Below are 13,433 nucleotides of genomic sequence, written 5' to 3'. Positions count from 1 at the left end.
AGTAAAGGGGAAAACTCATGCATATATCTCAGCTTTCCTATCTGAACTATACTTCAGGGGGAGCAACTAATCAAGGAGGGGGAGCTTCTCTGCATAGAGTTAATCCAGACAGTAAATACTGAAACAACAGGGGAATTAGAACACATTCATTTTGCAGCACCTAAAGAATTAATTAATCTAGGCAATCCATTATATGCCTCCTAACGGAAATAAATGATAGTACCAATGAGGTATTCTTCCTAAAACACTGAGCCTAAATCTGATCATAGCTTGGGATGTAACTATGAGTATACAGGAAATAGAGGGGATGGATAAAGATGACCAAAAAATACCAAGGGGATATAACTAGTAGAATACAGCCAGGAGGAAATGCTACAGGAAAAAACACTCAATTTCTTCTATATATAAACTATAATGAGAAAGAGGGACTTACTGACTTTGACTGGGGAAACCTTTAAATTAAGAAATAAGAGAGGCACAAACCAATTGCAATGATGGACCTTATTTTGATCTTAATGTAAGCAAAACAAACTCTAAAAATAATAAAATAACTGGGGGAATTTGATCACTGAATATTTGATAGAAATAAGGAACCATTATTTTTAAAGTGAACTTATGTGTTACATATTTTCCACAGACACACACTGAGCTATTTATAAAGAAAATGACATAATGTCCAGGATTTGTTTCAATAAACCAAAATGAGTATAGCTGAGATAAGACTGGTTTTGTGTGACAATTATTGAACCTGAGTATACTACCATCCTCTCCAGTTTTGTGGGTATTTGAAAACTTTCATAATAAAAAGGTATTAAAAAAATGTATCATGATGCAAGCACTGTTTCTTCCCCATGTTTTATTTTTCTGTGAGATGAACACTCTAGGTTTGAGAATCACCACTTCTGTATGCCTAGAATATTTACCCAGTGGCTGTATACATTGTGTGCATGGCAATGTATGTGAAAGAAAAATGAAATGCCCTTTCTCGTATCTTGACAAATTAGAAACACATTTCCATATTATTCTCTTTCTCAGTTTCCTCCTTCCAATTCTATTCATATTGGCACATGAACTTATGTTTCCTGCCCTATGAGTCAGTCAACTTGGTAATGCTATTCTATCTGAGCACCAACAGCTATATCTCTGTGAACAAAATGTACCAGGAGAGTACAGGTGTGTGGAGTCACAAGAATGGCCCTATCTTTATCTACAATATGTAATCCTCTGTTTGTTACACAAGCTGAAATGTTAATCAGAGAGTTAACAGAAAGATATTAACAATGGCAGTTAACATTGAATAGAGTCAGGGACATCTTCCAAAATCGTTGTGTGATTGCTGTTCTTACTATCGTCTTAAGCAAACTAATAGGGCCTGTCATTTCATGACATATATTGTATTCCAATGTTCTTAAATCATAAACTCTGAAACCTAGTGGTAAAAGAATGCCCTGTACATTGAGATTTTTCCTGTCTCCTACACTCTGAAGGACATATATTAAGTTAACCTTAAAAGTATATTCCAGTATACATTGCTCTGTGTGATCCCATAGATGGCAGCCTACCAGACTCCCCCATCCCTGGGATTCTCCAGGCAAGAACACTGGAGTGGGTTGCCATTTCCTTCTTCAATGCATGAAAGTGAAAAGTGAAAGTGAAGTCGCTCAGTCGTGTCCGACTCTTCGCAACCCCATGAACTGTAGCCCTCCAGGCCCCTCCGTCCATGAGAGTCTCCAGGCAAGAGTACAGGAGTGGGTTGCCATTGCCTTCTCTGCAATATACATTAGGGGTGGACAAATACTGTTTGATATCAATTATGCGAGATACCAAGAATAGTCAAATTCATAGAGTCAAAACGTACATTGGTAGGGGCCAGGGACCAGGTGGTGGGTGGGTTGGAGGGAAGGATGGGAAATTAGTATTTAATGGGGACAGAGTTTCAGTTTAAGAAGGTGAAAAATTCAGGAGATGGGATGATGGTGAGAGTTGCACAACCGTAGAAGTGTACTTAGTGCCACTTAACTATACAGTTAACTATGGTTAAAAGAGCATGTTTTATATTATGTGACTTTTACCACAATGTAAATTGGTTGCTCAGTTGATTCTGACTCTTGGCAACCCTCTGGGCTGTAGCCTGCCAGGCTCCTTTGTCTATGAGATTTTTCAGGCAATAATAATGGAGTGGGTTGCCATTTCCTTCTCCAGAGGATCTTCCGGACCCAGGGATCAAATCCACGTCTCCTGCATCTCCGGCATTGGCAAGTAGATTCTTTACCACTGAGCCACCTGGGAAGCCCCTTTACCACAATAAAAAACATTAAAAATAAAAGTAAAATACAATAAAAATGTAAAAACAAAAAAGAAGTAGAGATAGTACACAACACAAAAGAGGGAAATGATAGCAAAGTAAGGCAAATTTTCTTTTCCTTGTTTCTTCTAATCCCGCATAAAACCCATATTGCTCCCTGATCATTATCAACTATCAGCTAATCAGTGATAGAAAAGAAAAAGGCAAGTGGTTCTTACAAAAGCTTCTTTTCACTCCTTTCATAACCATAAAAGTATACAGTCAGTCATTAATGAAGCTTCACTTTTCAAAGAATTTTACCCCAATTTATAGAGCTTGGCTTAGCCTTCTGAGTTCTTTCCATCTTTTGCATGCATATCAACCTTTGTTTCTTGCCCCTCTTTTTTGGAGGGTGGGCTGCCCAGATGACAATAGTGGTAAACAAACCCCCTACTAATGCAGGAGACATAAGACTTGGTTTGAACCCCAGGCTAGGAAGATTCCCCTGGAGGAGGGCATGGCAACCCAATCCAGTATTCTTGCCTTGAGAATCTTGCCAGTATTCTTGCCAGGGACATAGGAGCCTGATGGGCTATAGTCCATAGCATTGCAAAGGGTTGGATACGACTAAAGCAACTTAGCATACATTCCTTTCTCAATATCTTACACAAAAGATACAGAACAGAATAATATACCATGTCAAGAAAGGAATTCTCATTTGCTTAACATATAAAGCAACAATATCAGATTCAGTAAAGTGGAAAATATTCAGGGCATGTAGGTTCTGCACCAGCTAAATTATATAACCCAAATTATCACTTGGATGATCAGTATCAGGTTGCATAGCGACATGATATATCCATCTGGCTGAGCTACCAAGAAGTGAGTTTTGAGAGTTCACCCAACGCCAGATAATTAGGTTTCTTTATTGTTTGCTACTGAATGTTTGAATGAAAGAACTAAATTGACAGTTGGTTTTGGCATAAAGTAGGATTGACTTAGGCTTAATCTTACACCCAGAGAAAGAAGGTTTCTCCACCTAAGAAGTATTGCTACACACAATATTTTAGTGTTGAGGCTGTCAGTTTTTGTTTTATAATGCTGTCCAATACTTTTGATAACAAAATAGAAGGAAATATACTTACCCTTTGACATCAGAGATATGGCTTTACAGTATAAATACTTTTCTCACCTGTTGGTATTTAGTGATTTCATTTTGGCTTTTAATTTGGACACAATATATTTAGGAGATGTGCTGTGATGGGGTCATAAAGAATTGGGCATGACTTAGTGACTAAACAACAACAAGGGTTGTTATTTTCTTTAATAGAAAAAAAAAAAACCAAACAATTGTTCCTGAATTAAATTCAAAGGGCTATAAAAAGTTAATATGTCATTGAAATGTGATTTCTGTTTTGTTAAAAATATGTATCAAAGAATTATTTCATTTAGATCTTGTTTATTTTTTTCTTCCCTTTAAGACAATTCAACATTTTCTTCACTGGGCATGTTTCTGTTATTCTTTTATATGTGCAATTTAGATAAATAGTAGAAATCAAATCCACAGGTTACAGTGATCTATCAAAAGACCATCTAGCTTTTCTTAAGTATCAGAAGTTTCTTTTTTATCATCTAAATGTTTCTAGAAAGTAGCTTTACTGTTCAGTATCTATAATTAGATTAATCAGCATCACTGTTGCCTCCTCTACTCTTGACTCATCCAATAAGTTACGTTTTACTCTAATGTTAAACTTTCAGCTGCCAATTACAGTCCGTAAATAATAATAGTAAACATATTATTTTCTCTCTGGCATCAAAATAACTAATTCCAACTTCACTGCAAACATTTTACAGGTGAGAATTTTTACAGGGGAAAATGACTTCCAAACCTGTGACTAATACATTTTTCCAGTTCATTGTTGTTTCAAATTTCCCATCTGCACCAATTCTGAAAATTGAGCATAAGCAACATTGTACTTCAGAGTAAACAAACACGTTCTGGTAGTGGAGCATGCCATGTCTAACCTTTGCAAGTCGGGAAACACTTGGTCACATTCCTTACACTCCTGAATCGCGTGTATCTCTCGGAGATCATTTTCACTCTCAAGCTTTTGCTGGAAGTCCTCTTCTACCATTGAGAAAGCCGAATGGGGAGTGCTGCATGGGAACTTCTGGTGATCTGCTAGCTCGGCCTTGGACTCAAAGAGCTGGTCACAGTCCTCACAGCGGTACTGCCGTTCTTCTGTGGAAATAATTCAGGTGTTATCAGAACTAGGTGATCAGGAAGCACTGCCACAAACCAGGAGTTCTTATCGAATTGTGAAAGACATAATAGAAACTATTGGGTTGTCCTTTGCACCACTCCCATTTTAACATGGATTAGAAAGAATAAATGTAGAGGAGCCAGCACAGAGCCTAGAACTGTAACAGAAGTGATCACTGGGGAGCCCAGATAGTCTTCTTATCAGATAAAACTTTATGATGAAACCCTTCCAGGTTTTAATATTCTCAGGACATATAAAGTCATAATGACCGTTTACCGAGCATCATTATGACCTCAAACCTGTTCACGGATTATTGATTTTCCTAAAACTTGACCTTGAGGAATTACATATCAGATTTGTTTCCCAACTTTCCGATGAGAGTACTGAAGCTCAGCAAGTTCAGTAACAAATCAAGAATTATAGAGCTGAGTAGTTATGTCAAACTTTGAACTGTTTCTGTCCCATACCCTTCTCACAGTGCCATGTTACCTGGAGGGGACGTAGGAGAGTCCCTGTCTGAGCCTTACTTAAGCCTGGCTAACATCAATAAACTTGGAAATGCTTTAACGTTCATCATTTCTTATAATGGGACATGGCATGATTTTAGCACTTTTCTAGGCTCATTTATGTTCCCCCAGGGTCAGTGCTAACTGGCATGGCTTTGCTAAAGAGCCAACATATCATGAATTTACACTTTAAATCAGTAAGATAAATACATGGTAATAGTGGGAGACTAGAGATAACAAGGTGATAGAGTGTCAGGTAGTGACAGCCTTGTTTCTGTTCTTTCCACTGGCATAGCTTTTAGCCCACTCAGGAGGCTATAAATGCTATGCACTGATCACACTGGTATAATCACAGAAGTCCTGCAAACAGCTCACAATGCTGAAAGACACAGAGGACAACGAACGACAGGATACACAATCCGTGTTGCAGACCTACGGCCAGGACCTATAGCCAGTTACTCACTGACTGAATGTCTTTGAGGGAATATTTTAGTCACCTGCCAGATGTGAGCCATTTTGTTAGGGAAGGGATACATAAGCAAGCCAAGGGATACACATGAGAACAAATAGTATGATACATTTTATGACAGATCCATGCACAGGAACTAAGGGAGCCCAGAGGAATGTGCCAAATCCATCCATCCTGGGGGACAGAGGTTTAGAAAAGACTTTGTAATGAGGAAAACTCAGCTGAGTGGAGCAGGTTGAGGGAGGGAATAGCATGGACCAATTAAGGCAAGAAAGAGCAAAAAAATGCAAGCTCATAGAAAGGCAAAGCTGTAGTAAAGTGTGACAGGTTTATAGGATGCATGTAGGGGAGGAGTGGGAAATGAAGTTCGCGAGGGTAGCAGGTTCCTAGGGGCTTTTTAGGTTCATGCTAAGACAACTGAAGCAACTTAGCACCAGCAGCAGCAGCAAGAAAGTATAGAAAGCCACTGAAAGATGGAACACCCCACTGCAGCCTGAAAAGCCAAGCAGAGAGATCACATGGGTCATCATTGCTATAATCCACCACAATACTGGTTTAGATTAAACTAAACCAATAACACGGGGACCAGAAAGGTAAAGAAATTAGTGTGCAGATTCAGTGGGGTTTGTCAGTTTTGGACTTGGTTAAAGAAGAGGGAGGTGTTCGAAAATAAATCACCTCAGCTGTAAGACGGGTTTCTCAATAACATCAACTAGGTAATGGAAATATTTCTTATAGTTTGTGACACTATTCACATGTTTAAGATCTAACTTTAGGACCTCAGCCAGCAGTCTGAACACAAACAACCTCCAGGCCACATAATACATGAAAAGACATAGGATTTAGAGATGGCAAGACCTTGGTTTCAATGCTGACTCTACCACTTTCTAGCCAATTTATGTAGTCTTATGTGGCCTTGTTTCCCTGTCTGTATAATGGAAATAAGACTGTTCTTAAAGTTCGCTCTATGTCTAAAAGACTACAAAGGACAATGAAGAGCCTATAATATCTAGCATTCAGTATGTGTACAAAGCATGTATTTTATTTTCTGTCCTAAGAAACATTAACTCCTAGGAGTATAAAATACAAATCACCATTTAAACATTATAGACATTATATAATGTATCTGGTATACGTATGGATATGGATATGACACATTGAAAATAAAAAGCAATGGATGCGTTCAAGAGTATTGTAAACACAGGTAATTCATGTAATGTAGCCCTAAAAGAAAAACAGTCACCTCTGTTAATACTTTTCAGAATAGTACACTAAGTATTTATATTTCAAAAAATAATTATTTGAAAATCTTTTGAGAGCAAACATTCACTGATTAAAGTTTCCTCATACCAGAAAAAGCCCAAATTATATTCATTTTTATCATCTAAGCAGTCCTTGCTGTCAAAGAGCCCTTTTCCACTGGGTCAGGTTCCCCATTCAGGCTCAAACTCTACCAGGCTAGTTGACAAGTCTGGGTTTCTGACACCACTTACTTGTTACAGTTTTTTAAGAGGAAAATAATTTCCAAAAGGCTCCCCGAAATGCAACTGGTATAAATTTACAAAGAGGCAGAATGCAGCTTGGCCAAAGTAAAAAATGTTCAAGTAATGAGTCAGCCAATAGTGGTAGCTTCTTTCACAGGAGATGCAGAAGCTGAAGCTAAGGTTCTCCTGTTGGCAATGCCAGACAGATGGGAAACCGACCAAACCAGCCCCAAACCGACCTCTCAGGTAAGCTGGGATGGGTACCCCTTCCTACTGATACTTCCAACTATGAAACTCTCCAAAGACACCACTAGACTATGCTGAATGAAGTCCCATTGTATTAGGAGAGAGAAACAGGAAAAAAAAAATTAAATGTTCATCCCAATAATACAAATCAATACAAATAAAATTTCCTTTTACTCTCATCTGAATATGCATCGCTCATCATCAAAATTCCTTTTTATGCCTCCTTCTTTGATTTAGAATGGGTCCCTGACAAATACAAATTCCTCTGACTGTAAAATTTCCTCATCTGTACTTTTCCCCCACCCTACAGCTGCCTCCCATGTGATCATGCTGGCTAGGATTTAAGCAGAAAGATTTTTTTCCAGTAATAGAATATTAAGTGGGAGGAACAACTGCTAGATTTTCAAAAGCCCCAAACCAAGCTCCCTGAAATGTCTTTTGCAGCATGAAAGTACTCTCACCAGTCTAAGGCATTGACAGAAGGCTTACTTATGTGATGTCTCAGTCCAGATATTCAAAATTCCTTTGACCTCCATTTCAGAAAAGACCTCTGCTTACTTTAGCTTCACTGTAATATTAGCCAGGTGTCACACTAAGAAAATAGCCACTCTAGGGGACAGAATTTGTTAAAGCTGACAATGACTAGCCAGGGAAACACAAACACCAAGTGTGATGGATTATTTGACAGGCTCCATCACAATCTCCAAATGAGGGTGGTGCAGATGGCGGCATGTGTGATACTAACCGTGGATGTCTGGTGCCATAGTTTCATGGGAATAGTCTTCACTCTTCATGAACAGCAGGAGCTCCTCTCCTGGGGCAATGTCTGCGACTACTCTATAAAATATCTTCAAAAGACAACGAACGTGGGAAAGAGAAAGAGAAGTGAATGTTAAGAAAGGGCAAGATATACACTAAGGTAACCGTTCATTTTCCCATATTTTAACAAAATATTCTTTTTAATTTTCATCAAAAGAACTATGACTTCCTATTTTATACAGTGAAAATTAGCCCTCTGCTGACAAACGGAAAGCTGGGACTCTCATGCCAATTTACGAATCTTTTTCCAACTCCCACTTCACAAGTCAAATTTTCTAAATGTGAGGCTTGCGGTGTCACATTCACCTTGTGAATTGTTTAAGAGACATGAAGAGATCACCAGAGAAAAGATGATCCCTTCTCTGAATCCCTTACTCTGGTGAACCATGCACAACTGACTGTTGCCTGTGCCCTGCATTATCCAGCTGTGGCTGGGCACAGGCTGGCAGGGGCAGAGTTACTGCCCCTTCTTGAACATGTTCTCAAGAGTAGCACGTTCTCAATAAGGTGCTTTTAAGGCACAGTCTGGAGGGACCCAACATAAAGAATCATGAAAAGATCTGGAAAAAAAAACAAAACATAGTTTTAAAAGAGAGTGTTTCTTTTTTTAAACACTGCATCCCTCTTTTATCAATCAAAAGTGATACTCACAGATCCAGGACCTGCCTTCATGACCCAGCTCCTGATCCCACTCTTTGAAAGCAAGCATTATGCTTTCAATCGATTCTTTTACCAGGGTTTGGGGGTGGTGCTTATGCCTCTTACTTTCACACAAAATGTTGATGAGAGGAAGGGTTGAATACATCCATTAATGACTGACTAAAAGTAGTGTGGCAATTATGGAAAATATCCTGACCTATAATTTCCAAGAGCTGCCTACCTTTTCCCTGACCAGCTCAGTGACCTTAGGTAAGTCATTGCCCAATTTACTTGTCCAGGCTTCAGGGTCTCTTCATGTAAAAGGCATTTAGTTCTGATTTGCAACATATATAAACATCAAATCATTATGTTGCATACCTGAAACTAATATAATGGATATATCAATTATATCTCAATATAAAAACAACTTAATCATGAAAATGTTTAAGGTGCTTTTTCATTGTAACACAAAAGGTTTTTAATTTTTAATTCTAAGATTATGTATTAAACAAAAATTCTTAAATGAGAATAATTACAGTCACATACAGACACATACACACATACAAATTCCAGCAAAAGTAACAATCACAACAACAAAACCAGGGATTCAATTCTGCTCAGTCTCAATGCAATAGGGTGAAAAATCCTATAACACAAATTGGCATACCCTGCTAAGAAAAGGGAAGGATCTATTTTGAGAAAACTTTGCTCTAACTGTGGTTTCTTGCAGGATCACTTAATAGTTCAAACTGAGAAAAGTTGAGTAATTTAATGTCTTATGAGATCAAGAGAAATGTGCAAAACTTTAATTATATTTATTTGTTTATCTTTTGAAAAGCAGAGGACATTAAACAAAAGTACGTGCCTCTTCATTCCAGTAGGTGGCTCTAAACTCCAATTGTTTATTTTTCTTTAAAAAGACCAGAGTACAAAACTGTGTTAAATTCAAAAAATAACTCAATGAGGAGTATTTTCTGCTTAGTTTCTTTCCTGTCAAAATAGAATCACTTTTTGTCACGCAACAGTAATTTAACCACATGAAGCTGGTTTACAGAAAATAATGCCAAACATAAAATGTTCCTCTAACATAATATGACCTAAAATGTTTCTCTAATATGATATGACTTAAGATTCTTTATCTCTATCCATAGATAGAATCCAGACTATCTTAGGAAAATAACTCCTTGTTATGTGCTGATTCTATAAAAACCAGAGACTTTATAGTTTGTATCTTATTAACCGTAACATTCATATTTTCCTTTCTTTGGAAGTACACTGAGAGGAATAGACTGCTCAAAAAAGTTACCAGGTTAAAGAAAAAAAAAGTGTTCATTTGTTTTTTTCCTCCCTAAACCTTCCAGTTAAATGCTTGTTAGTACCTTGTTTCATTCTAGAGTCCTAGTTCCCCTTAGAAAACAATGGACTTCTCTCAACAGTTTGAATCACCTCTTCTTTTGGCATCTCTCAAAGGTTTAACTTATTAGCTTCCTTTCCAACAACATGTTGACATTTGAATTGTGACATATTAGAACTTTTCGGTGGCTTCTCGGAAACAGTGAGGTTAAAGAGACAATATCCCGCAAGACCGTAAAATGGTACAATTGTCTGTGCTGGGGAACGCTGCAGAGAGACACACACGCCAGATCACTGGAAGAAAGTATTATGATATCATTATTTCTTTGGCGTCCACTATTTATCATGTCTCTTTTAATTCCATTTTAGATTTATTCAATCCAATGTGAACAGTCCAAGAAACAAAAGAAAGTGATGGATATGTTGTAACTATATATTAGAAAGACAATTCTCTTTGCCGGGACATAGATCACTACTGTAATTTCCCTTTAAGTGTCCAGATTGTCATGCGAAGAATATTGAGTGCATAAAAAATAAAAGACACGGAAGAGTGTTGATTTTGGCTTTATTTACTGGAGGTAAAAGGTGACATTCCAGGCCACGAAAGGCAAGGCTAGGCAGCGTGGGTTTTAACTTCAGGGTGTTCTTTTCGATTTTAAGTGAATTTTTATGGTGCTCATGAAACTGAGGTTTGAAAAGATCTGGCAAGAGCCTGCCCTAATGAGGGCAGATTCTGGGCATGCTTCCTCATATCATATAAGAATGTGCTTGAAATCCCATCTACCACCCTTAGAAATCCAGCACTTGTTTTCAAGGTGTTGCTACCACTTGCCATTTCATCATATCTCATGTCTTTAGATCTCAAAGAGACTTAAGTAAAATTATGTCTTTCCTCTTATAATTACAGTGGCCCCAAAGTATAATTTGAATACTTGAATTCAGAGATGTCCACATATAAAGTTGGTTTACGTCCTAGCAATAATAATATACCAACAGGCATTTGGGAAGTGAGAGGAGTAGTTTAAATGAAAACATAATGACAATTTCTTGCCTCAAAACAATTATGTGGGGGGAAAATGGAATGTAATGCTGGTGGAATCAAGCCTTTCAGAAAATAAAATATTACATCTATGTTTTTATGTTATAAAATAGGTCTTTAGGCAAATAAAAAAATATAATTAAAAACCTAAGTGCTTTATGCAGTTTCTCCCGCAGGTTTGTCTATTAAGTATGTTCGACCATGCTTATAAAAATATAATGAAAACATCTTTAAAATCAGTATATTCTCAAAACTTTGACTATACTGCAGCCCTATGAACTATAGGTCATCTGAGTCAGGGACCAGGAGCAGAGATATTACTAACATAGCCTCTCTGTGCTTTGTGTTTGAGAAAAATAGAAGGGAATCAATTCTTCTGTTAAATTCCATAAAAGAGTTAACAGGTCTCTTCCATGAGGGGGTTTTATGGAAAAAGCTATCTGGAACCAAAATAAAAACGTCTTGGATCTGGGATTCTGTGATGAATTCAACTCAAGTATTTAAAGAGGGGCTCAAAAGTCTCAAACACTTAGAAAAAGTTGGAATGGATATAAAAGGGTTGTTGATTTATTATTTTGCTGGGTCTCTCTCAGAATGCTCTTTAAGAAGGAAAACAACTCCTCCCATTATAAGGTGAAAAATAGAAGAATAGGGCCTTACAGTCTAAAGAAAGGATTATATGAGAATTCTATTTTTTTAAAAGTCATGATAAACATTTTAAAACTATGTTAACGCCTTTAGACTTTTCTTTTTGGTAGCTAATACACCAAATTGCATAAATACAACATGTTATGAACATGACCTAACCCATAGAAACTTTTGAAAGTTAAGATGGTCTTTTCATTTTATCACAGAAAAAATGTAATTTTCCCAATATCTTGCTGGACTCTTTTTAATGTTTCCAGAGAGCTTTTTATGCTTATCCTTCTAAGTATGGATATTATATCTGATCTCTGAATACTTTATAAGAATAAATATTATGGTAAATGTTTTAACAGACCTTTATGTATTCTTATATTTTTAAAACTTGCTAAAAAAACACACTAGTGGAATTTCTTTATATGTTTTTAAAAAATTCTAAATCATTCATATATTTGAAGATAAAACTTGAAATCTCCCAATTTATTCACTTTTACTACCGGTGAAATTCACAATTTAAGGCATAAATATAACATTATACATGTATATAGGAATTACTCTAAAAATAACTATTATTCCTAATTTGTTTTAATCAAACCTTGTAATGGTTCCAAATGTCAAAAGTATATCTGTTCAGTTAAGGCTAAGCTAAAGGTAAAAGGCAGTGGCGATGTGGACTTGATTTAGCAAATTTAGACAGCCAAAAGTTATATTTTCATACAATGTTATATGTATAAGAATATATGTGCTTGGATATGTTATATATTTTATACGTGATTTACAAATGTGATGAAGTATATGTTTGAGGAAACTTTTTAAAATCAGCGATTTCTTGTATTAATATAAATTAATATTTAATGGCATATGATTTTTCTAATTATATATCATAAAAGTTATATATTTTATAAATTACATATTACATGTAATATATGTTGTATATAACAATTTTTATGTATAGTTAGAACTGAAATTAATCACACTTTATTTAATATTCATTTTCTTTTGTAATTTAAGCCTAAAAGGACAGTCACCAAAGAAAATATGGACACTATAAGCATTCTGATAGGAAAGGTAATAGGCTATAAAAGACTTTCAGATTATTTCTCTTTTATACTGTCAGAGCCTGTGTTCAACCAATTCCTCCCTCAAAATGATGATGGCTACCATTTGTATTTATAAATGGTAATAATGTGGGTTCTTGTTTATAATCTTATAAAATAGAGAAATCTAGAATCTGTCAGACCAGACCTGCTGTCTGGTTTGCTATGCTTGGATCGATTTAAAGTATTATGCTTGCACTACTGAGACAAGAAAAATTCAGTGCACAGGAGGGAAAACAAGAAAGAAAGAAAACACATCATTTACTTTTAAAAAGATGAACAAGGACTCATTGTTATGAATTCCCGTTTATTTTTCCTGGTCAAGCACTGGAAGTTTTATTTATGCTTAATAGACTACATTTGGCATGTCTGAAAATGGCAGAAGTGTGAATTATGAGTGACCTTCAACCTATTCAGGAAGTTGTAATAATTGAAATAATAGAGAAATGTACTCCCTGCAAAATCTGTACTGAGACAACTGTTTCAGACTATTGCTGTCTTTTCTGTCTTTTCACTTTGAAGTAGATAGTTGATTCCTTCTCTCCCAACTCCCACAATTCAGCCTGAATGCTTTATTTCCTACAGTTTCAT

The 13,433-nt window shown here is 36.5% G+C and overlaps 1 protein-coding gene across 25 annotated transcripts in view; it reads right to left on the bottom strand.

Moving 5' to 3' along the window:
- The window catches only part of MECOM (MDS1 and EVI1 complex locus), a 630,714-nt gene that overhangs the window by 42,947 nt on the left and 574,334 nt on the right, over positions 1–13,433 (bottom strand). For 24 of the 25 annotated variants that reach the window (XM_012099708.5, XM_012099727.4, XM_012099711.5 and 21 more), the window contains 2 exons: positions 7,999–8,101; positions 4,310–4,526 (listed from right to left, as the gene is read on the bottom strand). In XM_012099708.5, the coding sequence (XP_011955098.3) occupies positions 4,310–4,526; positions 7,999–8,101 (320 nt within the window). Of the gene's footprint in view, positions 1–4,309; positions 4,527–7,998; positions 8,102–8,952; positions 9,096–13,433 lie in introns of all 25 variants that reach the window. The other variant, XM_042234808.2, reaches the window with a different exon arrangement.

The sequence above is a fragment of the Ovis aries genome, chromosome 1 (assembly GCF_016772045.2).
Source record: "Ovis aries strain OAR_USU_Benz2616 breed Rambouillet chromosome 1, ARS-UI_Ramb_v3.0, whole genome shotgun sequence".
In the NCBI taxonomy this organism is placed as follows: domain Eukaryota; kingdom Metazoa; phylum Chordata; class Mammalia; order Artiodactyla; family Bovidae; genus Ovis; species Ovis aries.
The sequence above is the reverse complement of the archived record's forward strand: the minus strand, read 5'-3'. Positions and strand labels throughout refer to the sequence as shown.